The following is a 26,973-nucleotide window of genomic DNA, read 5'->3' as shown; positions in this document are numbered from 1 at the left end:
TGAAGAATTTTAATATTTGCTTGTGAAAAGGAGCTGGGACAGTAACCTTTGTAAAGAGAAGTGTAGATTTGGGATGATCTCGAGCTTGTTCTTTACAAAGGCAGTGTAATGATTTATGACAGGTTTAGAACCTAGGAAATAGGACAATGATTGTCTACAATGGCAGAAATATTTTGTGACCTTTAACACTGAATGAACTTTTCAGTCTGTGATTTGTTCTTTGAAGATGAAAGGAGAGGAATTTAAGTACCTTAGTAACAGAACGTCTATGGCCATACTACCCTAAACACACTCGATCTCGTCGGATCTCTGAAGCTAAGCAGGGTTAGTACTTGGATGGGAGACTGCCTGGGAATACCGGGTGCTGTAGGCTTAAAGAAACCACCTCTGAATGCCTCTTACTATGAAAACCCTATGAATATATATTAAAGATTCATAGGGTCGCCGTAAGTCATAATCGACTTGAAGGCATATAACAATAAAGTAACAGAACAGTGGTGTTCTAGTGTTTTATGTTTGTTTCTTTAATCCAGATTCTTTAGCTATATTTTTGAGAGGTTGAAAACTAGAGAGCCAATAGTAATTTGGGCTCTCGTTATTTAAGAAGGTTACTTCATTCCATTGATACTTCCAAATATTCCGGCAAGTCTTTTTATTCCTAATCTCCCAGCACTCTCTTGAATAGTCCCTTTACCAAACCTACCTCTCTTTGCCTCATTCCAGTCAATGTCAAGACAAATCACAGTGGTCCACAAACCTCTGTCGATGAGGGCAGTAATTCCCTGTGCCAAAAGATCTTTTGCAAAAAGGACAATCAACAGAAGGATGGGTATGGTCTTATATGTCATTGGTGGGTGGCACGTGTAAGGCAATTGCATTAAGTACACAGGCAGCCTTCAAGGAGGTGAGAGTCTAGCAACAGGGATGTGGCTATCTTGTGGGTTAGATGTGTTTACTTTGGGGCTAACTGGACCTGCAAAGTCTGGCTGGGAGTCCAGAGTCTGTGAGTTCACATCTCCGCTCATGTCTCCTGGGTGTCAAGGGCCAACCAAAGATTACCCCCACAGTGAGTGGCTCAGGGGTTACGTGCCCTGCCACCTGTGCAGCCATGGGCAAGCTGCATAGTCCCAGTTGCCCCTCAGCTGGCAGTTGCGGACAAGGAAGGGGCTGGCTTGTGCAGCTGTGGCAAGCTGAGCAGGCCCTAGCCAGCTGGGGAGGCCTAGCCTCAGAGGGAGGCAATGGTAAACCCCCTCTGAATACAGCTTACCATGAAAACCCTATTCATAGGGTAGCCATAAGTCGGGATTGACTTGAAGGCAGTCCATTTCCATTTTTTAGCCACTATCTTCACTTTTTAATCATTCTAAACTCACACTGAGGAACTTTTTATAAGCCTTTTTAGATGTTGATTTCCACATATGAGAAGCTACTGTTGCATCTTGAAAAAGGCATGTAGAGAATGCAAGTATTTTAATCCTGTTCTTGCATATTTTGAAAATGTTTGAAAATGTAAATTGTGGAGTGGTGTGCATAAGGAACAGAAGCTATTTTAACAACTAGAACAGTTCCTTTTTCCCTCCTAAAATCACAAATAGGAAAATGCCAGCTGTGGTATTTCTGTTTGCTCTTAATGTCCATGCTTAATTAATTTTAGAAACCATGAAGGATGTAAACTTGTTTATACTTGTTATACAACACTGTTGTTCTCTTCAGCCCATTCCTCCAGGAGCATTTTTGGCACAAGCCATTGAGGCAGATTAGGCATGGATCAGCTGAATGAGGACTGGCACCTTAAATTTTCTACAACAGTTTTTTGTTCAGAAGAGACTGAAAAGACGTGAAACAGAGGAAAAAAACATTTCTAGAAGTTGTTGTTAAATATGATTTAACTTCCAAGTAAGCAAAAACACTAGTGATATGCTGCATGTGTAGGGTGAGATCCAGTATCACACCAGAGGAGGGGATGGGACTTCCGCTTCCTCTTTTCCTCCCTGCAGCCTTCTACACCCTCACAGTCTACTTAGGACGGTTCCCAACCCTTGGAGGTATGCTGTAGGGGGAAAGAAGACAGGAAAGTCATGTTTGTGCAAGTGGGACACCACAATTAGCTATCACTGTTAAAAGTTACCTTTACCCTTTTGATTCACTAATGTTAGCAGTCCATAAATATATCTTATTGGTTTTATATATGCTATTCTGGGATCCTTGTTGGCCGAAGAAGAAAATTTCAAAAACCACTCCCTTCCTGTGTACAGTTAAGTGGATTGAAACAAGATGAGCAATGTGTGTGGTGTGTGTATAGGAGATAGACATATTCTTCCTTCCAAAGATCATCTTGCCCTGAGGAACTCTTGGTGGTGGCCCCTCTCTCCCCCAGCTGCCACAATAGGGGCTTCTTAAAGGACCACATTGGTGGTTCTGAGCTTCCCTCAAGGCAATTATAGCTTGTTCTAAACCAGGTGTGGAAAACCTTTGGCCCTCTATATGTCGCTGAACTGCAACTCCCATCATCCCTGGCCGTTGATCATGCTTGCTGGGGCTGATGGGAGTTGTAGTTCAGCAACATATGGAGGGCCAGAGAATCCCCCCGCTTGTTATAAACAGTTGCCTTTTCCTTTTATTGTAACTTTTTTTAAAAAAATGCATATTGTATGTTCTTTTGTAAGCCACTTTGTGAGGTCTCCCTCCAAAGCGAGATACAAATATCTTTTAAGTAGATAATGAAGAGCCAAGGAGCAGAAGTAGGTATCAGCTGCAGTAGCTAAACCCTCTGTGGAACACCAAAGCCAGAGGTTTGTTTTTGGAAGGGGTGAGTATGTTTTAGAAAGTGGGGGGAGACTATGGTTGAAGCTAGAAAAAATGGTGCTTGTGTGGATGTTGATCTAAGGAAGGTGAAGTGGCAGCAGAAGAGAAAGTGCCTTGTAAATCTCAGCCATGTTTTGGTATGTGTTACTCAGGTTTGAGAAATTAAAATCCCTAGTATAGTCTCAAAATGTATTTTCTGATGAAAACTTTAGAAATGGACAACCGTTTGAGGCACTGGAGGATTGTTTTACATGCTATAAAATCTCCACACAGAAGGGATAGGAAACCTAGAGGTAGATTGTTTTTACGTGAGAATTTCACATGCATTTTTTTGTAAATGCATACAGAATTCCAGCACGGAACACACTTTTGTGTAATATGTAAGAAGATTGAGCATGGGAATATGGGCTAAGGATTTTATTCATTATTTTAACATTCCTATGCTGCCCTTCAATATGAATACTCTCAGGGCAACTTAAAGTACTATTGGAGTATGAGTTTGTACATACAAAATATACAAAAATTTCAGTACAAGTGATAGCATACCATCTTTATCTGAGATGCCTTTGTGTAATGTTTATATTGAGATTGGTACCCATTACTACTTTTTGGTGTCCCAAGGAAACTAAGGCTGCAACCCAATACATGTCTACTCAGAAGTAGGCTCTTTTGGTGTCAATAGAACTTCCTCCCAGGTAAGTGTGTATTGGATTGCAGCCTAAGTGAGTAACTACAGAGTACCCAATGTGGGTCCTGCCAAATCGCTTACAAAAAGGTGGTTGTGAGGGATTTTGTACTTAAATTGCGGCACTGATAGGAGATGAACTTCTCCAATCCTTGGTTTTTTCATCCATAGTTGCTTGCTTTCAGCCATTTTTCTTCGGGGGGGTTTACTTCTGGTTATGGAGCCCCAGCTTAAAGAATAAAATGCCATCGTCTTTTTCTTGTTTGTAAAGTTGTAGTGTGTGTTGAATAGCATCAGGCAGAGTAGACCACAAAAGTAAAAAGATGTGTGGTGAGGGCTCTTTTTCTAAAATAGTTTAGTGTATTAAGGTCTGGCAAAGGGTTCAGCTCCTCCTACTTGCTCACATTGTTCTTTAGCACCCTTCCACTCCCTTTTTGCATTCTAAAAATTAAGAGGTTCAGCAGCAAATTGTTTGTGGGTCTATTGCTATCCTGTCTAATTTGGCCCTGTAAGTTTAGGTTTAAAGTGATACAAACACCAGTGAGGAACATGTTTTCTGCTCTGACACTTGCTGTTTGTTCCATCTGCTTTTCATAATAAATCTCAACTGTACAGCTTGATCTTTTCCCTGAAGCAGCCATTCATCATTAACATCTCAGACAAAGCAGAAAAACAAGCCTCCCTTTGCTGTAATAGGACATGGAGATATGGTAGCATTGTGTCTTAGCTTTGTGATTGGCTGAAGGAGATCACACCTCTGGAATCTGTTTATCCCCTAAAAATAAGATAGAATCTTCTGTACATTTCAGTGAAACCTTTTATGCAACACTTCATATTCAAACAAACATAATTACACTATTGCAAATTATTTGGGTGGGTTAGCTATGAATGAAGGGAATGAATAAGTGTGCTTCTTTTGAGAACAGTGAGTACTATGTGGGTTTTTGTCTTTTTTATTTTTTTGGTGGGTAGGTCTTATGATAGAGAGCCATGTTCATTTTTAAAAAAGAAAAGATCCCTAAAGCTTAGTTGTTTTTCAAACCTAATAGTACATTGGCATACGTAGGAAGCTATGTAATAGCTTAACTATATTAAATCTTGTGTGTGTGTGTGTGTGTATGTATGTATATATGTATATATATATGTAAATATATATATGTATATATGCACACACAATACAAAGTACAGGCTAACTACAATAATGCATGTGAGCATGTTAAATAAAGGATTTCCTAATGTTCCTAACAATCAGGCATTTGAGATTTTATTAATAGTGCTACTACAGATGTATGTTTAGCATGAGCCCATACCGAATCTTACTATTTTATCATGTTATACGCAGTGTTAGTTTTTAAATCAAGTAAAAAAAGTACAATAATTTGGTACTTGTAAATGAAAGCAAGTAGAAGCTGCAGAACCTGGCTCCTTTAAAAACACACACCAAAACCTACAGATACCATGGGAGGAAATTTTGGTTATGGCCAGCAAGTACTCTGTGCAGTAATGTGCATATATATATATTTAAAAATCTTCAGCTGTTTCTAGGGACAACTGCTTCTTAGATCTGAGTTTAAAAAGCAATCAGTGCATGCATACTATTTTTCTACTGAGTTTTATGTAAATTGCCCTCATGCCAAGTTTCCAAATTGCTCCTTAGAATGATACCCATTCTTAATTAATAATAAAGTGCACAATGGCAGCGATCTAGAGATACTACAGGGTTGCACACACCTTACATTTTCTGTGAAACTCCATCTTGGCAGTTAGTTTGGCAGAACCCTAATTGATTCTTACTGTCAAGTTTAAAAAGTAAAAGGAACAGACATGCCATGTAAAAATATGGATTAAAGGAAATGCAAGAGCAGGAGGCAGTAGAGATAAAAAGGAGGTGAAAGGCAGAGTTGTGCAAATTTTTCCTTATGAGCAGGGATCCGCACATTTTGACTGAGCTTGGTAGCCAACTAATGTTTTTAATAGCTGGGAAAGCTTTCATACTTCCTGCTGCACAGAAGTGAAATAAAATAAATGCATCCCTTTTGACCCTTTTTGCAGCCAGCAGCCACTGATCCTAACATTGTGCCCCAGAACAAGACATAGCTTGGTGCCATTTTGAAAGAGGCATTCTCTACTTCTGTATGTGGCTGGCAGCTTCTTTGATGTTCTTGTGATGAAGTGTACTTCAGAGCTTCTCTGTGATTGCCAGATTGGATTTGTGGACTTCTGTCCAATGAAGCTGTCTTGGTTTTTTCTTTGAAGGATCTGGGCTATAACTTGTGTTGAGAAATTCGAGAACATTTACTGATGTATCTGATGAGCAAATTTTCCTTTCAGACATCAAAACCTGACTTTGTGTTTCTACAGAGATCTTTGTTCTTTTAGAAACGCTTTTTCTGTACTTGAATAATGTAAATGAAAGGAGGTAACACTGGCAAAGCCCATCTTCTTCACCTTCCAACAAGGGAGGCTTCAGTCATTTGTTGTGTTTCCTGTGTTGTTCAAATGTAAAACACTGGATTGAATGCTTATTTGATTTAAGCATGAGCCTCATACTAGCAGTTTTCATATATGATTCACTGTGGAATAAAGTGTAATGTTAAAATGCCCTTAATTTGCCTTTCAGGTACAGGTAATCAATACCAAGTGAATAAATACATATTTATCAATATTACATTTTGCCTGTGTTGGAGGAAATTGTTTGGAAATTGGCTTAGCTATTTTGGGGGCACTGGATTATGTTCTCATTACAATTCCTTATGAAAGAATAAAAAATCTGGCTGTGATACATCACTGAACAGGAAACATCTTTGTGCCCTCAGAGTATTTAAATACAAGATGAAACAAACCTCTTCCAGAGGGAAGCAGATAAGCAATTCTCTCCCACATAAAGGCATTGTGCTGAAAACAGGTTAACCTTTCTGTTTTGCTCCAAGTGGAAAACTGCACAGTTAAACATTTTGCTCAATTGCTGTGGAAGAAAATTATCATTGTTTACTTGTTAAGAAGTTGCTTAAAGACTAGGTTTCCTCTTCTCTTAAGGGTACACTTAATTGTAATTGAGATCTCACAGATACTTTTGTTGAGTTACAGCACAACCAAATATTGGATACAAATTTTTGAAATTGTCTAAATGTTAAACTTCTCTGCTTGCTAAAATCCTTAAATATAACAGTTTGTTAAAATGGATGAAGATAAAGGATGGCGGAGAGCAGTAGGATGGGCATGTGTTGGGCCCAGGAGAGGAAGAGAACTGAGATGGAATAGCAGAAGCACAGTGGTCTAAGTCAATTCGGAAAGGTAGGTTGACACAGGACAGTGTTGGTGGTGGGAAAGATGACCTGCGCTACTGCCTGCATATATGCATGATGTGGTAGTCTCCTGCCATTTTCCACACATACTTCTGCCACTTTCCTATCTCTCACTTGGCCAGTCAATCATTAGGCTTCCCTGTCTCCTTGACGATTCATAGCAGACAGTAAATGTTATATAATAATAATAATAATTATAATAATAATAATAATAAATTGCCTGTCTTTCACCAAATATCCCAGGGCAGATTGCAACAATTTTCAAATACGCATTAAAAACAATTAAAGAACCTAAAATCACAAAATACATTTCAGGAGTCAAAGGTAAAGAAGCATAGTGCCTTGCAAAAGTAATCAGACCCCTGACCTACCTACCTACCTATCTATCTATTTATTGCACTTGTATACCGCCCCATAGCCGAAGGTCTCTGGGTGATTTACAGCAATCAAAAACATTAAAACAAATATACAATTTAAAACACATATTTTAAAAACAATTTAAAACACAATTTTAAAATTTAAAACAATATAAAAACAATTTAAAACACATGCTAAAATGCCTGGGAGAAGAGGAAAATCTTGAGCTGGTACTGAAAAGATAACAGTGTTGGCGCCAGGCACACCTCGTCATATGCTCTCATATTATTGAATTACAAATGGTACATTGTAATTTCATTCTATATGATATTTTATTTTGAAATGCTGAAACTCCAAATCTATTATTGTAAGGTGACATTGGTTTTATGGGAAGTGTTTGTAAGAAACATAAAAAACTGAAACATGTTGCTTGCATAAGTATTCAACCCCCACACATTAATATTTGGTAGACCCACCTTTTGCTGCAATAACACCTTTAAGTCTTTTCGGGTAGGTATGTACCAGCTTTGCACACAGTGTTGGAGGGATTTTGGCCCATTCTTCTTGGCAGATTTGCTCCAGGTCATTCAGGTAGGTTGGCCATCACTTGTGGACTGCAATTTTCAAAGAGCATCACAGATTCTCAATGGGATTGAGATCAGGACTTTAACTGGGCCACTGTAGGACATTCACCTTGAGCCACTCCAGTGTTGCTTTGGCCTTGTGCTTGGGATCATTGTCCTGCTGAAAAGTGTCCTGCCCGTTGTTGAAGAACTCAGCCGCAGATGTGTCTGTGGCTTTTTCTCTTTTTATTAAAGTTATAGATACATCAAAAACAGTGCGCCTCATTAACCTGACTAAACTTGCTAGGAACTTTGACCCTAAGCTGACACTGACTAAGCATGCTAATGTGGCACTAAAACGTTGACTCAGCAACTGGGTCCCCACCCCCCAAGTCAACTTAAGTAGGCTTGGATTGCGTGTGCACACGAAGGCTCCTCCTCAGCTTTGACTGTTGAACTTCCTGCCTTTGGCACCTCTGCACACAGGACAAAGGTGGTTTGATCTCAAGCTCCCCCTCTGACAGAGGGGAGCTTCTAACAGTCAGTTTGGGGAACTGGGCAGCGCTAGGCGGGGAAATGTCCAACATACCTGGCTGTGTCTCAGAGGTGGGCGGTGAGGGCGTGTCCCGCTGGAGAGTGTGGTGATTCTGCAGAGATGTCGGGAGCAGGGGGAACTGAGGCGGGCTTTGGGGCTTCCTGTGAGTTCACCCCTCTGTCATCCCCCACCCCAGACTCCCAGTCTTAAGTCCTCATCTTCTGACTCGGCTTCGACCAGCCCCCTCCCAACTGTCTGGTTCACAACAAAAAGTGAATTTCTTCCAAGCTTCATTTTTTTAGTGGACTGAAGCAGGTTCTCTTGCAGTATTTCCCTGTATTTTGCTCCATCCATTCTTCCTTCAATTTTAAGAAGACACCCAGTCCCTGCTGATGAGAAGCATCCCCACAGCGTGATGCTGCCACCACCATACTTCACTGCAGGGATGGAGTGTTTTGAGCCATGGGCAGTGCTAGGTTAGTACCACACATAGTGCTTTGAATTTTGGCCATAAAGCTCTATCTTGGTCTCATCTGGCCACAAAACCTTTTCCCACATTGCAGCTGGGACACTTTCATGCTTTCTGGCTAACTCCAGACATGCTTTCGGATGGTACTTCTTGAGTAATGGCTTCTTTCTTGCCACCCTCCCATAAAAGCCAGTGTTATGCAGAGCTCTTGATATGGTTGACTGGTGCACCATTACTCCACTCCCTGCTGCTGAACTCTGTAGCGCCTTCAAAGTGATTGTTGGCCTCTCTGTGGCTTCTCTCACAAGTGTCATCCTTGTTCAAGCGCTGAGTTTTGAAGGATGGCCTTTTCTTGGCAGTGCCTGGGTCGTGTGATGAAGCTTCCACTTCCTGATTATTAATCCAACTGTGCTCACTGGGATATTCAAACACTTGGATATTATTTTGTACCCTTTTCCTAATCTATGCATTTGTATTACATTATCTCTCACTTCTGTAGAATGCTCTTTGGTCTTCATTTTCTTGCAGATCCACAGCCTGACCAATGATCCTGCAACAGTGGGGTTTTTATCCTGACAATGTGACAGCAGCTTTCATGGTTCACAGGTGGAGGCCAACGGTAAGGTAATTGTGTCCTCGATAGGGTACTTTCTTTCAGCTGTGTAAACTGGGAGCTTCCACAGCACAGGGGTTGAATACTTAGCAAGCAACATGTTTGCTTTTTATGTTTCTTACAAACATTTCCCAACATAAAACCAATGTCACCATAAAATGATTAATGTTTAATTTCAGTGTTTCAAAATAAAATATTACTTTTGCAAGGCACTGTATGTCTTTATTTGGGGGCCTTAGCATTCTAATGACACGTTGCTCCCAGACTCCTAATGACCACTCTCAATGGCTTCATATAGATGTTAAATAGCACTGGGGAGAGAATAGTACTCTGTGGAACCTCATAGCACAAGTGCCAGTGGCCCAGGGAATACTCACCCAGTGCTACTTTCGGGACATGGCCCTGAAGGTAAGAGTGGAACCACTGTAATACGATGCTTCTGATATCCATTCCTACTGAGTGAGGCCAGGAGATACCATGGTCCATGGTATCAAAGGCCGCTGAGAGATCAAACAGAAGTAACAGGGTCATACTCCCACTGTCTCTCACAATAAAGGTCATCCTTCAGGGTGATCAAGGCTGATTCTGTTCTGAAACCAGGTCTGAATCCAGACTGTAATGGATCTAGATCATCAGTCTTATCCACAAATACCTGCAGTTGCTCTAAAACCGCCTTCACCACTTTTGCAATGAAAGGGGTGTTGGTACTAATCTATATTTGTTACACTATATTGGGTCCAGAGTGGGCTTTTGAAGAAATGGATGTACCACTGCCTCTTTAAGGGCAGTGGGTAACACACCAACACACAAAGATGTATTTACCACACCAGTGACAATTTAGTCACCCCAGTCTGGCTAGCTTTAATAAGCCAGAATGGGCAAGGATTTAATGAGCAGGTGGTCAGGCGCATCACTGCAAGCATCCGGTCTCCATCATCAGGCTGGAATTGATCCCATAACAATGGGTTGATGTTGTGTTGGACACCTTAGAACTGCCACAACAGCAATGTCTAAATCATTGCAGAGTAGAGACTTCATCCTTTTAATGTTTAGCCAGCTGGTTACAGCTGGGCACTGTGTGCTCCAGACGTCCTCCCTTCTGGTCAGGAGTGACCAACCTCCAGACCACATGAAATAACGCAGCTGGTCAGTTCCTCAAGAAGGCAGCAAATTAGAAGGCTGTTGAGCAGCAGGGTGGGCAGTACACCAACAGCATCCCTAATCAGTCTGTTTGGCCTGACACCGGATGCAGGTCCTCCAGTTCTGCTCCAAGAGAAAGGGTGATAGGGAGTGAACTCCTATGGACTCCAGTCAACACCTTCTCCTCCAGTCTGGGCTGATATTGCACGGAGTACCCAGGTGGGCAGATCTGAGTCAGATCTGGGCCACCCAGCTCCCCCACCCAGGTCTCAATGATACACACCAGGTCGGCCCATTCATCCATGATCAAATCATGGATCAGCATGGTTTTATTATGTACCAACCTGGCATTCAACAGTAGAACATCAGACTGTTGGAGACAGTGGTAGAGCATCCATTAGTATCAAGGATGGAGAGACCCCCTCGATCAGTGACAGAGATTGCCCAACAACCCTCTCCTCCAGTATTCTCCCCCTAAGATACATTATATAGATAGATAGATGCTCTGCTGGACAAATTCAGTATACCAGGCTCTGCAGATATCAATCTACAATAGTTAGACCACAATACAGTCTGCCATAAATATACCCACCCTCCATCAGAGGAAACAAAATAAATAAGCAGGTATTCTACTCCATCTCTCACCTGCAGCATTCACAATCACTTCTCTACCCCTGACTCCTACCCAGCAGTTATAAACTCTTTGGGACATGCCAGTATCTCTCACTAGGCACTCCAAAATACATAAGACCTATATGTATCATGCAATTTACCCTCTCATACACCCCAAATGCATGCTACATACAATAGAAAGACTAGAATACCCACAGATGGAGAAAGAGAAGAAAACAAGAAACCAAATTGGGGTGGTGCTCTCCTTCCAATATTAAAGGGATGACATAAGTTGGTGTTGACTCCCCCCACCCCCTGGGGCCAACTTGCCAGACAGCAGCCCACTCCATGTGATGAGGCTCAGCTATATGATTCTGCTGCTGAGAGTACTTAATTGGCAACTGCTGCAGAGTCCTCCATTCCTGCTGTTCTCAGCTGCTGGGCTGTGTTACCTGATGGTAGGAGGCTTACCAGATGATGAATGGCAATTGGAGGCAGGTACAGGGATGAGGAGGCAAATGTAGTTTGCTTGGAGGTGTTTGCGATCTCTCCTTCCTCTCTTTCTCTCCCATTCACCCTTGGCATCCTGGACTTGTAGTTGAAGTTGAAAAAAAGCTGTTCTCAAATTCAATTAAAAAAGCACACACAGCAGGAAAAGCAACATTTAATACACTTGTTTTTTTTTTAAAAAAATCTGCAGCTTCCACTAACTTGGCACACAGGAATTCTGCATCATAACAAGGAGGAAAATGTTTTCCTTGATGTGTGCTAAGCTGCAAGATTCCTGCATGCTTAGTATAGACTTGTTTTTTTCTAATTGTAGTTGTGGCTTGAGAATTGTGATTGCCCAACAGAGGTTTGTTTTATTTTGCACTGTATGTGTGGACATGGTTTCTGTGGTGAATAACTTTCCCATAGTTTCCTTTGTTTGTGTGTGTGTTTAAACTTTAAAAGTTAAGGACTTCGGTTGACTTTTATTTGATGCATTGGGCTTTGAACCTGCCCACTCAGAGGGTTGGCAAGAAAAGAATCTGGCCCTCTGACCAAAAAAGGTTCCCCACCTCTGCCTTAGACTAAATTCCCACTTGACTTTCATATCCAGAAGGTGGGTGAGAAAGTAGGCAGACAGACCAGCCAGAAATGGCAAAAGGCAGGATGATTTTGTCCCACATGTGTGCTGCGATTTCCATCTCCCTGCACTCTGGTGTTCTCTGATAACATTCACTCCCACCATTCTCTCCTTATACCAGGGCTGTGGAGTCAGTACGCCAAACCTTCGACTCCGACTCCTCTATTTTTCTACTGTCCGACTCCAACTCCACCCAAAATTGCTTCCAACTCCACAGCCCTGGAAAGGGCTGTAAATGTCTTTTTAAATTGGAAACTCTCATAGGAGCATTTTTATCGCTGCCTGAATATGTGCTGATCTTGGCATCACAGCATTTGTCTTCATCTGGGTCCTGTGTCATACACTGACACACAAAATGTTTTCCATCTTGAGTTATGGTGAAATGCTCAACTACAGCTGGGTTCATAGGAAGCTTCTTTGACATTTTGAATTTATATTTTAAAAAATTTTTCAATCAAAATTTATTTTGGAGTCGGAGTTGGTACATTTCTACCGACTCCGACTCCACCCAAAATTGTTTCCGACTCCACGATTCCGACTCCACAGCCCTGCCTTATACTCTCCTCCCCTATTTCATATACTGCATGGGATGGTGATAGGAAAATGGTGGATAGAGGAAGTGGTACCTAGTGTTGTTGGGGTGGTTCTTTTTCATTTTCTATACTTTACTGCTTATGCTGGTTTATTGTTTAGTTGTACTGTGTCTTGTATTTTTATATTTTATATTTATATTTTATATTTATATCCCTTGAGACAGCTGAGGTCCCTAGTAAGTGCTGCAAGGACTGGGACCCTTGCCTGACCCTGGCTCCAGAGAGAGGCTGCAGTTAATCTTGCAGCCTCTTACATCAGCTGCTGGCTGGGGCAGGAAGCATAAAAGCCCAGCTGCCCTTGGGTGGCGGGTCTGCCACCGGCAGGGTCTCCACCGAAGGGGCAACACCTTTCCCCTTGGGGAGTCCCTTAGGGAGTTGTGAGGGTGCTACCCCCTTCTATTACCTTTTCTTTTTTCTTTTTCTTTTTAATTTTTCTTTTTAAACCAGTCTAGGGGAGATTGGTGGTGGGGAGGGTGTGTGGTGCATGTGTACTTCCTGCACAGGGTGGGAGCCTGTGCAGTGAACTGAATGATAAAAGGAAGTCGCCAGATGCCTTCAGAGTGAGAGTCTGTAACTGGCAGAAGGCTGGCCCTCCCTGGGTGTGAGACGGAGGGGGAGTAGATGTGCCCTGTGTGGAAAAATTTGAATGGGTATGACTGTTCCCAATTCTCGCAGAGGCCTACTGGGATAATTGGCTCTGGCAGGCTTTGTTGGTGGGCTCGTGTTAGAGTAAACAAATATTGCATGGTCACTTTAAGGGATATTTGGGAAATATCCCATGTACCTGTTTACCATGATGTAACTTCCTAATGGGTGGGGTATTGGAGGCACTGTTTTACAGTGGTTCTGATCCTATCTCCAAGGTTGCTGTCAGAGAATAGCATTGAGTGATTGTCTTTCAGCCCCCTGGTAGTTGTGCTGTGGGGTGCCGCAGGGTACCATCTTGTCCCCCGTGCTGTTTAACATCTATATGAAGCCCTTGGGAGCAGTCATCAGGAGCTTTGGGGTGAGGTGTCAGCAGTATGCTGATGATACCCAGCTCTATTTCTCCGTAACATCTGAATCGGGAGAGGCTGTGCAAGCCCTGGACTGCTGCCTGGACTTGGTGGTGGGCTGGATGAGGACCAGTAAACTGAGTCTGAATCCTAGCAAGACAGAGGCGCTGTGGGTTGGTGGTTCCCAAGTTCAGATAATTGGTCAGTTGCCTGCTTTGGACGGGGTCGTACTCCCTCTGAAAGAGCAGGTGTGTCGTCTGGGGTGCTCCTGGATCCATCTTTGTCGCTAGAGGCCCAGGTGACCTCAGTGGCTCTGAGTGCCTTTTGCCAGCTTCGGCTGGTAAGACAGCTGTGGCTGATTCTGGACTGGGTAGCCCGACCACTGTTGTCCATGCACTGGTAACCTTCAGGCTGGATTACTGTAATGCGCTCTATGTGGGGCTGTCCTTGAGGTTGGTCTGGAAGCTGCAGCTGGTGCAAAATGCAGCAGCGAGGCTGCTCACTGGGGCAGGGTATCGCCAACATGTCACCCCGCTGCTGAAAGAACTGCACTGGCTGCCCATTTGCTACTGGGCCAAGTTCAAGGTTCTAGTTTTGGTGTACAAGGCCCTATACAGCTTAGGACCAGGACACCTGAAAGACCGTCTTACTCCTTATATACCCACTCAATCACTGCGCTCTGCAGGTGAGGGCCTCCTTCAGATACCATCTTCTCAGGAGGTTCGTTATGCACAATATAGGAAACGGACCTTTAGTGTGGCAGCACCTACTCTGTGCAATTCCCTCCCCTTGAATATTAGGCAGGCGCCATCTCTGCTATCTTTTTGGCGCCTTTTGAAGACTTTCCTCTTTCAACCAGCCTTTTTATTTTATTTTTATTTATTTATTTTATTCAATTTGTATACCGCCCACAGCCAGAAGGCTCTCTGGGCGGTGCACAACAGTAAGTAAAATACAATAAAATCACATAAAAAACACTTTTAAGTTCCTATCCCAGTCTGCGTCTGTGTTAGAATTGCTTGTTAATATGTCTTTTTAATAATATGTTTTTAACCCTTTTTAAAAATGTTTTTAAAGCTTTTTTTTAAAAAAATGTTTTTAACGTTTTGTTTTAATGTATTTTAAGGTCGGTTTTTATGATGTTTTAAAGTGTTTTTGGCATTTTTGTTTGCCACCCTGGGCTCCTGCTGGAGGAAGGGCGGGATATAAATCAAAGAATAAATTAATAAATATTTTATTGCTGGAAGGAGTTTGTTTTTATTTGAGATTGTTAGCTGCTTTGTGGAGGAAGATCCTGAAAAAGAGTGGTACAATTTTTTTTAAAATAAATGACCTATTTAAAGGTGTTTGCTGGTAAAACTAGTAATTAACGGTGTTGTACCATCATTGTCAGCATTTTACTAAAGTTGATGGTAAACAGTAAAGCCTAACCATACAAAAGGCACTTTTAAAAAATATTTTTTGTGACACTTTTTGTCCCAAAATATACAATAAATACAATCAATGAAATGGCAAGGTCACAAAATACCTGTCTCACATTGGATTATATATTTTTGTATAATGTACATAATCATTCCAAATTTGTCATCTAAGCACAGAACTGCAACATATCCACATTGTCCAAGCATCTTAAAAATGGGAAATAACAATACTGAAGGAAACTCCATAATGACAACTGTCTTTGTGTACTGTGTGCATGCAAAGTGTTTCTCAGTTTGCAGTACTGGAAAATGAATAAATTCTTAAACATTACCAATTTATTATGCAATTCAAAAATGTGCTGCTGTAAATACTTTTATAGGTCACCTTTTACAGAAATATTTCATTTCTGACTAATATTGAACAGTGGAGATCTCCAGTAGAGACTTTTAATTTGTAAAATTCTAAAACTTCCTCTGTTTGGCAGATAACCCAGAATGTAGGAGGCAATTTCGCCTTTAAACCTAATTGTTCTTTGCTTTCAGTCCACATTATCACTTTTCAGGCAATGTGCTACTGTTCTCAGTACTGTGTTATCATATATGGTGTAACAGTACGATAACAGCTCTGTTTAATGCTTTTGGAATGATTATGTCTGAAGGCAAACATGTCCTCAAACTACCCTATTTCCCTGCAGTCACCATCGACCAGGATTGGAGAGGCTGGGGAAAGAAGAGACTGGATTCAAACATTTGGTATGAATATTGTACAAGACAAAAGTTTTTAAGTAAAAGTTTTCTTAATTGAAATTCAAAATTCAAATACTTCGCTTGACCTTAAAGAACATCGGGCTTTTGAGAAACTGTGTTGTAGAACCTATGCACTGGGGGAAGGGAGGAATGCAAATGACCAACTAAAACCTTGGTATCTAGTAACAATATAATAGTGTTGTGAGATGACAAGAGTTTCTGAGAGCATAAGTGGCTCTAGTAGATGATACTGTAAATGAAATATGTACAACTACTATTATTTTGGTGCCAATAAGACCAGATACTCAGTTTGCTTCAGTGCTTCAGTCTTCCGTTTTGGAGAACAATTGGAAATTTCTTTGCTAACTTTCAGTTCACCAACTTCAGCCTATGTGTTCTTTTGATCATTTTTTAGTCATGTAGCTACATAGAAGTCACTTTAAAAACAGTTACTTAATCTGTAAATATGTCATGAAACACCATTTCTGTTTGCCTGTCTACTGTTGATACCTAGACATAAAAAAGGACCAGTTTAGGAAATCACTGTGCATAGGAGCTCTTTGCTTCTCACCTTAACCACACACTTTCCCATTAATCTCCATGTTTACAATATTACTTATAGCTGACAAGCTCAAAATAACTTTCTACATAGCAAGCTTAAAATCTTTAAAAAATTCAGGAAAATTTAAATTTTCATGCCCTTTAAATGAACTATTTATACTTAAGAACTGGCTCCCCCATAAGTGAATAGTGTGGGTTGCATATGACTAAAATGCAACACATCTTTATTTTGTTTTATTTTTTTCATTTTAGCCCCATATTCACAGCTGTGACCCATCTGCTATACTAGAGCTCTTGCAAACTGAACATTGGTAGCAGAGTTATTTTATCACAGGCCAAGGGTCTCCAAGCAACTTACAGCACATCTAAAAGCATAAGTAAAAATACAGTATAATATTGACACATTCAGACAAGACATGTAATTCATAAAAAATACACAAAAACATCCTAGCTTTGGATACATGAAATATAAGTATTTCAAACTTAATCCCAGACTTTTAACTACTTAAACTCTTTTTTCACACCATAGCACAGTCTGTTTTTATTATATTTATTACCTGCCTTTCACTGTAATGTCCCAGGATGGGTTATCTAGGTGATATATAGGGGGACACTAACAACAGTTCAACTATCAAAAGCCAAGGCAAAGAAGTTCATCTTCAATGACCGCTTAAAGCTATAGAGAGATACCATCTGACACACCTCTGTAGGGAGGGTACCTCCAAGGGAGACAATAAGAAGACTCTGTCCTGCAAATCCTGACTGGCTTATAGGGAGGAGGTGCTCTTGCAGGTATTTGGGGCCAATATCATTTGGGGCTTTAAACACAAAGGTGAGCACCTTGAATTGGACTTGGAAGCTAGTTGAAAACCAGTGCAGCGACTTCAGGACAAGTGTTAGGCTTGTCCTGACAATGCCCCAGCAGCCCAGCACCAGCGGGTGGCCAGGACAGGCACTGGCTGAGGGCCCCTGCCGCTAGTTGAAGGGCCCTGTGGCTGGGAGGGTGGAGCTCCCGCTCCGTGATACCCACCAGCATTGGGTCGTGGCCCATGCCTGGATGGTGGCATGGATTGGGGACCAGGAGCTCCGCTCTCCCAGCCAACATCACCCCCACATGCATGTAGCTGGTGCGCACTTAAATACTCCCAGTCAGTTCACCTTACACGTGGAATGTCTGCCATCACCCAAGATGGCGGCGGGAGCATCAACATGTCCCTGCTGCCATCTTGGGTGATAGCAGGCATGCATGCTGATGCGCAAGGTGGTGCAAGTGGGTATATTTAAGTGTGCACATAGGTGCACACACACAGAGAGGAGGTGGGGGCCTGTGGCAGGCTGTGCTGGGCTATGTCCCAGCCAAGACCTGAGCTACCATATTCTGCACTAGTTGCAGCCTCTGGACCATCTTCAGGGTAAGCCTCATGTAGAGCCCATTGCAACAATATAATCTGAAGGTTACCAGAGCATGGAGTATAGTGACTAAGTTATTCCCTTCCAGAAGGAGCTGTTGTACCAGACAGATCTGGAAATAGGCACTCCTAGCTACTGAAGCTACTTGGACCTTAAGTGACAATGATGAATCAAGGAGTACCCCCAAGCTACATATCTGTTTCGTCCAGATGAATGCAACTCTGTCCAGAACAGGCCCTCTCTGCACCTCATGGACCTGTGAATATGGCACACATAATTCCTCTGTTTTATCTAGATTTAGCTTCTGGGGCAAGGAAACAAATTTTGCACCAAAAATGATTAAAATGACAATTTATACTCTCCAGCCCCTTTACCCTCTCAAAAAAACGGAAACTCCAAAGCATCTACTTTAGGAGAGTGAGTGGCAGGTAATATATCCCCCATAGTCTGTTCCTGTATTTTGAATAGGAGAGAATAGGATCCTGTCTCCTATTCGCATTTCCTTCCATCTACTACTACCCTGGGTTTGGAATAAAAAGGGAAACCTTCCCTTCTGATGAGCAGGAGACTACCAGCAAAATATGCATGATTTAAACCCACAAAGTTTGGATTTAAGTATATGGCTGAATATATACAGATTTCATGCCACTTTCTGCATTCAATGTCTTCTGTGTTCATTTTTGTAATGTACAAAGCCGCTCTGTGAAGTTTAGTCACTTAACTGTTCCTGATAAGCTGTCAGAAAACAGCTTGTCTATGTAGGAGGCCTCAAACAAATTGAGGCAGCTTCAACCAGGGCTAAGACAACAATAGGGGTGGGGGTGGATGTGTGAAGGTTTTAGCATATGTTACTCTGATCATACTGGCTATCTTGATTTCTGTTTTTTTAAGTTGCTACCCACACAGTTGCCTAAAAATATAGGTAAAATTTTAAGATCCGGGATAGTCTCAACAGTGTGTGTGTGTGTGTGTGTGTGTGTGTGTATTTATTTATTTATTTATTTATGTACCGCCCCATAACCAAAGCTCTCTGGGCGGTTTACAGCAATTAAAGTATATTTATTTATTTATTCATTCATTCTATTTCTATGCCGCCTTTTGGCCGAAGGCCCTCAAGGCGGCTCACAAAAAAATAAAATAAACACAAATACAAAATACACATCAGAAAAGAATACAGTGCACAGAAATTCAAACAACAAAACATTAACATTGTTTAAAAAACAAGGTTCTTTACAGGCCTGGAGATAATCTGTCCTTAAGATGTAGCACTGCCACTCCAGGAATTTTAGTCCTCAAACATTGAGCAGCTGTTGTAAAGGATTTGCTCACTAACACCATCTGATTCTTGCCCGAAATCATCGTCCGTAGACTTGAAGTAGAACTTGTAGTTGGGCCGGTTGAGGAGCGCCTTGAAGTCGCCCAGTGTCACCCGCTCAGCCGGGATGAGCAGCTTCACCAGGTACTGCTTCTCCTGGTTGTCCAGATGGTAGATGATCTTGGTCTCCACCACCGCCGTTGCCGCCGCTGCTCTTCGCGGAGGGCACCGCCGGCTGAGCCCGGACCTGTTAGTACAGAAGCGGCCTGTCTTGAGTTATGTATAGATAGATCTGCAGGAATATGTTGGGGATTCTTAAGAGTTTGAAAGATAAAGCCTCCTCCTTTGCAACTCAGGGAAGAAAGGTACTTTAGGTAAACAGTTGCAGGCTGGGTAGATAGCTACTGCTCAGTGATCCGCATAAAGGGAATTCTCATCTGTCAGCAGCAGTTCATCATAAAGACGAGCAGGTTGGATAGTACACAGCAAAATGTTTTGGAGTAATGAATGCTGTATATTTACAGAATAAAGTATTGAAAAAATGTCTGCTGCTTGTCTGGCAATACACTTTACATTCTTCAAGTTAAACATCTTTAGCCCTTATGTGACTGACTTCCCACTGCAGTTCTTTAGAACAACAAAATCCCCAACATTTTTGTTCACTTCTATGAGCTTTAGTCTGTTTAGGAAAACAAATAGCAAGGATAAGACAGGGGTGTAAAGAGATATTTAAAATGCTATTAAAACTGCTGCAACATTTTGTAACCATTTATCCATGTGATTAGGAAGGGACCTAAGCAAATGCAACCGCTGACCTTCCTGTTAGCAGGTTGCACCCTGAACAGGTTGCACTCTTAGCCTTGCATAGCTGATAGTGCTTCCCTCATCTAGATACATGTGATGGGGGATTTTATGGATACTTCTAAAACAGAGAACATGAAAGTGACAGTTCAGACTACAGTTTGAAAGGGAGCAATGGCTGCCAGACATGATATTGGCATTATTAAATTACAGGTAGTAGAACATTACTGGCTCTAAGCCTCCCAGATGCAATGGTGATTTGGTTTAACTAATAAATGCTGTCTTGGGACTCACTGGTCTACATGCAAGTTGGGAGAAATCCATGTGTACTAAGTATGTGAAGTCAGCTCTTCTGCTGGATGTTCCTTGATGGCACAAAATGGATATAGGTTACTGGAGATTGCTATCTTTGTGTCCAGTGTACTCTTCGAGTATTGTGTGGACAGATGGAGACATGCTAGTGCTTTTTGTGTAGTGGAGTGAAGACTTTAGATAGTATGGAAGAACTTGCTGAGAAACAAGTAACCAAAACTCTGTGAGTGTGCCCAAGAGCATAGCACTACGTATGTACTGTGCTGCTACTTCTCAAGTGTATGTACCACTTGAGTCACCAGCTTCAGCATCTTGCGTGATACATTCCTTAGCTTCTTAATTTAATCTGCCCTTACAAATAGTTCTCCAAAGGTGTGTACTTCCTCAGCTAGAAAGAGTCTTATGATATTATACTAACTACTTCTCTGAGCCCTATAAAACTAGGCGAAAGGGGTGTGTGATGGCCAAATCAGAAAGAGCACTGTGTAACAGAAGCATGATGCTTCTCTTTTTCCTGGACTGGAAACCTGCATGGCTATCTTAGCTGTGTCTGCTGGTTTTCAAGGGGTGGAAGAATCAGAAGAGACTCTTCCCAAGCCACAGAAAGAGCATGGGGATGGCTAATGAGGATAGAGGGCTGAACGCACCCCCTTTATTTGCTTGTTTGGGAACAGTTGCTAAATTACATTTAGTTACAAACACTTAGCTGTTTTTGTCTTTTTTCTGTATGGCATGAGTTCCTTGATCATTATGAAAATACTGTAGCATTGATTTCATTTTGGAAACAAAGAGCAGTGTCTCTTTTCACCACATACAGTGGGAGGAGGGGACATATTTCAGTACACCAAAGCTTGTGTTGGCCTCTGCATGTTGTTTTGAATGTGTGCTATTTAAAATATTTTTTTAAAGTTAGTGGGTTTTAGTAGTTTTATTTAGGACTTTATGCTGATAATGAATAGCATGTCTATTGAGCATGGTTTTGCTTTATCCCTGTAAACATGTTTTCTAGAACCTACACTGGGTGTACTAAAATAGTTGTACTGTTAAATATGAGTAGCCAGAGGTTATATGAGTGACATGTCACTTGTACTGCAAAGTGTCAAAGGATTCCATGTAGTCCTCTTAAAAAGCAACAAGACTGAGATCCTGGTTAAACAGTATTGTAGAAAATAAACACATTTAGCATAAAGCAACTGCACTATCTTTTCTAAAACTCAGTGTTCCTAGAATACCTGTAGTGACAATAAACTGGGCTAACTTTTCTTTTTGAAATAAGAGTCCTTAAGTATCTTGGAATTTGTACATTTAGGAATGCAGAGGTCTCAGTTAATAATAGGGATACTTTGATGAACAAGATGATATAGTGAGCAGAATGTAACAATTTCTGAGCCAAGGTCCAGAAAGCACACACAGAGTCCTAGAATGCACAGGGAAGCTAAATAGAGAAACTGTTCAAAAGTCAATTTAAAGGAAACACATTTGTTTTTATTCAACAATTAGAGAACTTCTATACAGAAAGATGTTAGTTTGTGTCATATCTCATAGAGCAGGAGAATACGTGTTCCATTTCAGCTTGTGAAATTACAATCAATTTTTTACAGTACACAATCTCAGAAGTTGCTTGAGGAGGCTGTCCTTTCTGAGGTTTTGAAAAGCTTAGCCTTGTACCTGTTTGTCTGATCTCTGATTGGGTAAAAACTGTTGCTAGGCTCCCTTCTTTGTTCCTGGGCAAAATCAGAAAGTTGAACATAACCTGTTTCAACTGCTTTCTGCTTTGCTCAGCTCTGCCTGCTTCACTTTCTTCCCTTTTATTCTTTTCCAGGAGCTTTGATAGGTTAGAAAATTACACAACTTTTTACATTTCAGTAGGTTTAATACATTAGTTCTTATGAGAACGTAGAGCAAGTTATCAAGAAATTAAAACTTTGAATCTTAATGAAGAAAATTAATTTATTTAATCAAGTTACAAAAAGTAACACTAACAACTATTGAGGAATAGCTTCTATCATCTGAAGAATAACAGTTGCCAGAAAAGACAGATGCTGGCTGTTGCTGGTTTTAAACACTGCATGGAGAGTGTTTCCATGATCCAAGACACTGAAATACCACCATATGGCCACACCAGTGATTACTGAGGAAAGGGGCCATAGCTCAGTGGTAGAGCATCTGTTTTGCATGGCCTCAGATTGAACCTCCAGGTAGGACTGGGAGAGTCTCCCTGTCTGCAATCCTGAAGAGCAGCAGTCAGTGTAGACAATACTGAACTAAATAGGCAAAGGGTCTGGCACAGTAAAAGGCAGCTCCCCATGCTTCTATTCATAATGGTAGTGTTGTTAGCCTACAAAGAAGCATAGCACTCTACTAAAGTGTTGTGAGGCAGTCAGCACTTCTAGGAGGACATGGATGTGCCAGCAAATTCACATATCTTGTTAGTAACAGGCCTAGAAATGGCCATGGCTCAGAATTTCCCAAAATAATACATCTCATAATGACTGCTAAAAACGGAGTAGCTGTGGAGCCCTAACTCAGTGATGATGAAAACCGTCACTTTATGCAGGGGGTAGAAAAATAGGTGTTGGGGAAGAATATCTGATGGGGTGAGAATGGCAATTTATATATCTTGCCTGCAAGGAGAACTGCAAGTCCTAGAAAGTCCCTGATCTCATGGATCTTGCTGCAAAATGAGTCTCTTGCTCTCTGATTTCCAGCAGAAGCATAGCCTTTTACTTCTCCAACTTTTAGGTTGTATTTACATAAACATAAGTGAGCAACACTGGGATTTTGAATTAAACATTAGAATTTTTTTAAAAAATATTAATTGGTTTGTAAATGCTTAATACCAGTGGTGTGGGTTTTCTGGAAAATTATTTGACACCCTAGAGAGATCCAATTTAGCATGCTTGTTTTACTAATATTTAGCAAAGAAAGCTAAAAACATGAACTTACCAAGCTTACCTAATGTTGTATTTTCAATTGACATGCATTCATTGTTACTAATGAACTTACGAAACGGAAATTTTTTTGTGGAAAAATAAAGCACTTGAACGTTTTAGAAAATGTTCTACCTTATATCACTGCTCCATGCTACTTGTATCGTTTTAAGCAGATCGGAGATGACCTTATTATTATGAGTAAAGCAAGACATTTGGAAAATGAAGAAGGTTGCCCTGTCAAAATACTTCTTGAAATGCAGAGTACAAAATAGCAGAACATTTGCTCTATGTCATGAATTCTTGTGCAAATATGTTTCAAAATAGTTCATTATTTGTGCTGCCCAACAGTATCTCCAAAATCTTGTCTTGAATCTTTGCACATAGTTGTAATAAGAATTGAAAAAATACAGTTATGAAATGCTTTATCTCCCAACTTTGCAGTATAAACTAGTCTACATCCAATCCTTTATTAAAATCAGTAATTCCAGTTTTATGTCATCACTGATAAACCGCATTAATAACTAGCAAGACTTCTACAAATAATTCATAAAAATATTTCTAGATCGCCCCCATATGGAATATACAACAAAAACAATTAAGTACAATAAAACACAAAAAAATACAAAATCAAAAAATGACAGGCTCATCTTGAGAAATTTAAATAACTGAACAGATCTGTAGGCATAAAAAGGTTTTCAAAAGATGTTTGAAAATTAGCAATCAGGATGCCTGCCAAATGTCTTCTGGAAGAGTATTCCACAGCATGGAACTGGCAACACTAAATCCCTGATAATGTTCCAGTGCTGGTCAGTACTTCAACAGTGCTAGAACAGTATCTTCAGAAGTCTTGCTACTATCCAGTGCATTTGTGCAGTGTCTTGATTACAAGGCCAAAGTAAAAATTATTCAGTAAATACATCTTCAGAAGGGACTCCATACTGAGGAAACATTGCAATATTATGTGTCTTGTGGGGTTTTTTTGAATAAACATCACTGCAAGATTTATGTTTCAGTAGATCAGTATTAGGTGGGAGTTAAGAGTTTCTGTGTGGAAGCTTTCTTTGTTTATACAGGCTGTCACATGGTATTTGGGAAATGGATTCCATTATACTTTCCTTATCTTTCCCCCCCCTCTTGTTTTGTTAGCTATCACTGGTACAATGTAAATAACAGCCATGGGGGGAGGGGTTGCTAGATATGCAAGGACTCAAAATTTACACATTGTATTTGTAAATACAGTCTGTAGGATCTCATGCTTAACATTAACTGACATTGGTATCTTGGAAATTGATGTTTGGCTTGATATGAACTAGGAGGACTTCAGGATAAGAGTGGTGGAAGATATGTTGCCCTTTTCGAGAAATAGTCCAGATTATCCTGGATTCACTGAGATTGGATTTCCATATCTGATCTTTCAGTGTAGCTCCAAAATAGGCCAACAGGGAGCAGGGATGGTCAGAGTATTTGGGAAGAGACACACTCACTGTTCTCCCAGTTCTGGTGTGTCTCCACCTCTTTTCTGAAAACGGGGGCACAAGATGCTAGTCAAACCCCACCCCTTTTTACTGTAAAACCTGGTGGGATCATTTGGAGTGCATTTTTTTAAAAATCACTTCAAAGAAATTTTGCAACTGATCAGCAGATCGACCCATTGGCCCCCCAGGTGTGACCAGTGGAAACACATTGCTGTAAGTGACTAGTGTGCTCACAGCCCTCACAGCCTTTGCACCTATACCTGTTTTCAGAGTTGAAGGAAATTGATTCTAAATGAAGTTGTGGGTGTAAACAGAGGGCTCCTTGACAATTACTTGTTTTTGTAGTGCTTAAATGGCAACACAACTTGTCTTCTGGCTACATGCATATTCAGATCAGAAAACCAATAATTACAGCAGCCAAATAGATGTCCTCTCCATCTATTTCCAATATACATTGTGATTCATCTGTGTTAGAGTAATATGTCCCCAACTCCCGTTAACATCTTTACATTTTTGTTGTTCAAACATGCTATCGTTCAACTTTCTTTTATTACTTCATTTTATTTATGTGTTAAATATGTATATAAACATATTTATAACCTGAGACTATTTTTATGACAGGTAAGTAAAATAAAGAGTCCATTATCCTGTCACAGTTGAGAGCAACAACACATTTTTGCAGTTTCAGCAGTTTTCCTCCCTGAAGGGAGATATGTATTGTAAACACTGTGAACCAACTGTACATAAATTCCCCACATGTGCATGTGCTCTTTAGAGAGTCAGTCCTCTTCACTTTGCAAATCTTTCCTGAACTGCCTTAGCCTTGCTTCATGTGCACTTCCATTTCAACCTAAGAACCCCTAAATTGGCTTTAAAATTAAAAGTTCTGGACATCTTTGTTTCCTAGAAGTACACTGCAGCTAGCACCAAAAGGCTAGAAAATCGTTCTCTATAACTGTGAGACGATGTAGGGTATATGGAAGTTAGTATCCAAAACAAATTCTGTAAAACAAATATTATGGACAATACAAAATTTACATTTTAAAAAGTATATGAGGTAAGCAGGCTGCGTACCAGGCAAATTTAATATACACACCCTTTCAGGGAAAGGTCCAGAATTTGAGAATGACAGTTATTTAGGTCATATTGCAAATATCAGTACTTTCACCACTGCCCCCTTCCTCGTGTTGTTGCCGCTGCCCTTAATAGCCTAAGCAGCTATTTCGTGGCAGGGAAAGGCAAGTTAAAAAAGAACAAGGCAGAAACAGGCAAGCGTTGTAAACGCTGCCAAGAGCGCTTTTTAAAATTGCACGTGAACGCGGTTTAGAAAGTGGACAGAGGCACTGTTTAAAATTGTCATTGATTACAAAGGTGAGCAACGCGACAGCCTGTACCTTGCTGTCTGTAGCTCGGACGTCATGGCTGTCCTCGTTAGAAAAGCCCAGCAGCTGTTTTTCTTTTTCTGCTAAGTGAGACTCGAGAAAGGAATAGGATGTTAGTCGAGAACTACCCTCCCAGTTGGCTCAGGGTCGCGGGGAGGGGCGTCAATCCAAGAGCTCTTCTCCCGGGACACCCCTCCGCCCCTTTCCAGGTACAGATTCCGTGCCCGCGAGGCCCTCTGCTTCCTGGCCATTGGTGGGCCGCAGGCAAAGGGGGCGGGCTCTGCTGGCCTTGTTTGTGTTGAGCCTGGGCATCCTCACCCGTCCTCTTTTTTCCTCTTAAAGCGTCGGCTTGCTGCTACTACCCCTACCCAAAAGAAGCCGGCCGAGGGCAGGGAGGGAGGGAGGAAGTGGTCGAACGCTCTGAGCAGCCTGAGTTGTTGCCGCCGTCGTTCCTCCTCCTCCTTGTGACTCCGGCGGGCTCCCTTCTGATAGGCATGAAGCTGGCGAGCACAACCAACCGGACCTCGGGCTTTCGCTGCAACTGCTGCGGGAGCGTGCAGCGCCGCAAGGTAAAGCGGATTGACGTTGGGTGCTTGGGGAGAAGCGTGGGGGACGGCGGATCTTTTATTCGCCGCGGTCCCCCAGGAGAGGTGCTCTGCTGTGGCTCCCGGGACGGTGGTTCTTCAGCCTTTGTTGGGCAGAGTCCACTCGAAGAGGCTCGCGTGCTGCTTGCTTAGCTGTCAGTCAACAATAGAGTGAACGAGTGAGCCCAGGTCGAGTTCGCCCTGTACGGAAAGGCTTTCCTCTTCGATGAT

General features: G+C 41.5%; 2 protein-coding genes across 7 annotated transcripts in view; one reads left to right on the top strand and one right to left on the bottom strand.

Moving 5' to 3' along the window:
- Positions 1–26,973, top strand: part of SESN1 (sestrin 1) — a 67,919-nt gene that overhangs the window by 11,554 nt on the left and 29,392 nt on the right. Inside the window, exon 1 of one of the 6 annotated variants that reach the window (XM_061623565.1) lies at positions 15,931–15,975. The exons of 2 other annotated variants lie outside the window; for them this stretch is intronic. Coding sequence is in view for 1 of the 4 variants with exons in the window: in XM_061623564.1 (XP_061479548.1) it covers positions 26,653–26,727 (75 nt within the window). In the remaining 3 variants the exon portion in view is untranslated. Of the gene's footprint in view, positions 1–15,930; positions 15,976–26,285; positions 26,368–26,393; positions 26,728–26,782; positions 26,946–26,973 lie in introns of those variants that run through there. 3 more of the 6 variants (XM_061623563.1, XM_061623564.1, XM_061623568.1) reach the window with 3 other exon arrangements.
- Positions 16,289–26,939, bottom strand: LOC133383239 (segment polarity protein dishevelled homolog DVL-3-like). The gene is made up of 2 exons (XM_061623576.1): positions 26,171–26,939; positions 16,289–19,502 (listed from the first exon to the last, which is right to left on the bottom strand). Exons 1-2 carry the CDS (start codon positions 26,194–26,196, stop codon positions 19,226–19,228), a joined length of 303 nt encoding a protein of 100 aa, XP_061479560.1. The 5' UTR covers positions 26,197–26,939; the 3' UTR covers positions 16,289–19,225.

Source organism: Rhineura floridana, chromosome 4 (genome assembly GCF_030035675.1).
Source record: "Rhineura floridana isolate rRhiFlo1 chromosome 4, rRhiFlo1.hap2, whole genome shotgun sequence".
Classification (NCBI taxonomy): domain Eukaryota; kingdom Metazoa; phylum Chordata; class Lepidosauria; order Squamata; family Rhineuridae; genus Rhineura; species Rhineura floridana.
Note: the sequence above shows the minus strand (reverse complement) of the source record. Positions and strands in the feature narration are given on the sequence as shown.

Coding starts and splice junctions, on each gene's coding strand:
- LOC133383239 (XM_061623576.1), bottom strand. CDS start 26,196: ATGACGTCCGAGCTACAGACAGCAAG. Junction 19,503..26,170: donor TCCGAGCTACAGACAGCAAG/GTACAGGCTGTC, acceptor CTGTACTAACAG/GTCCGGGCTCAGCCGGCGGT.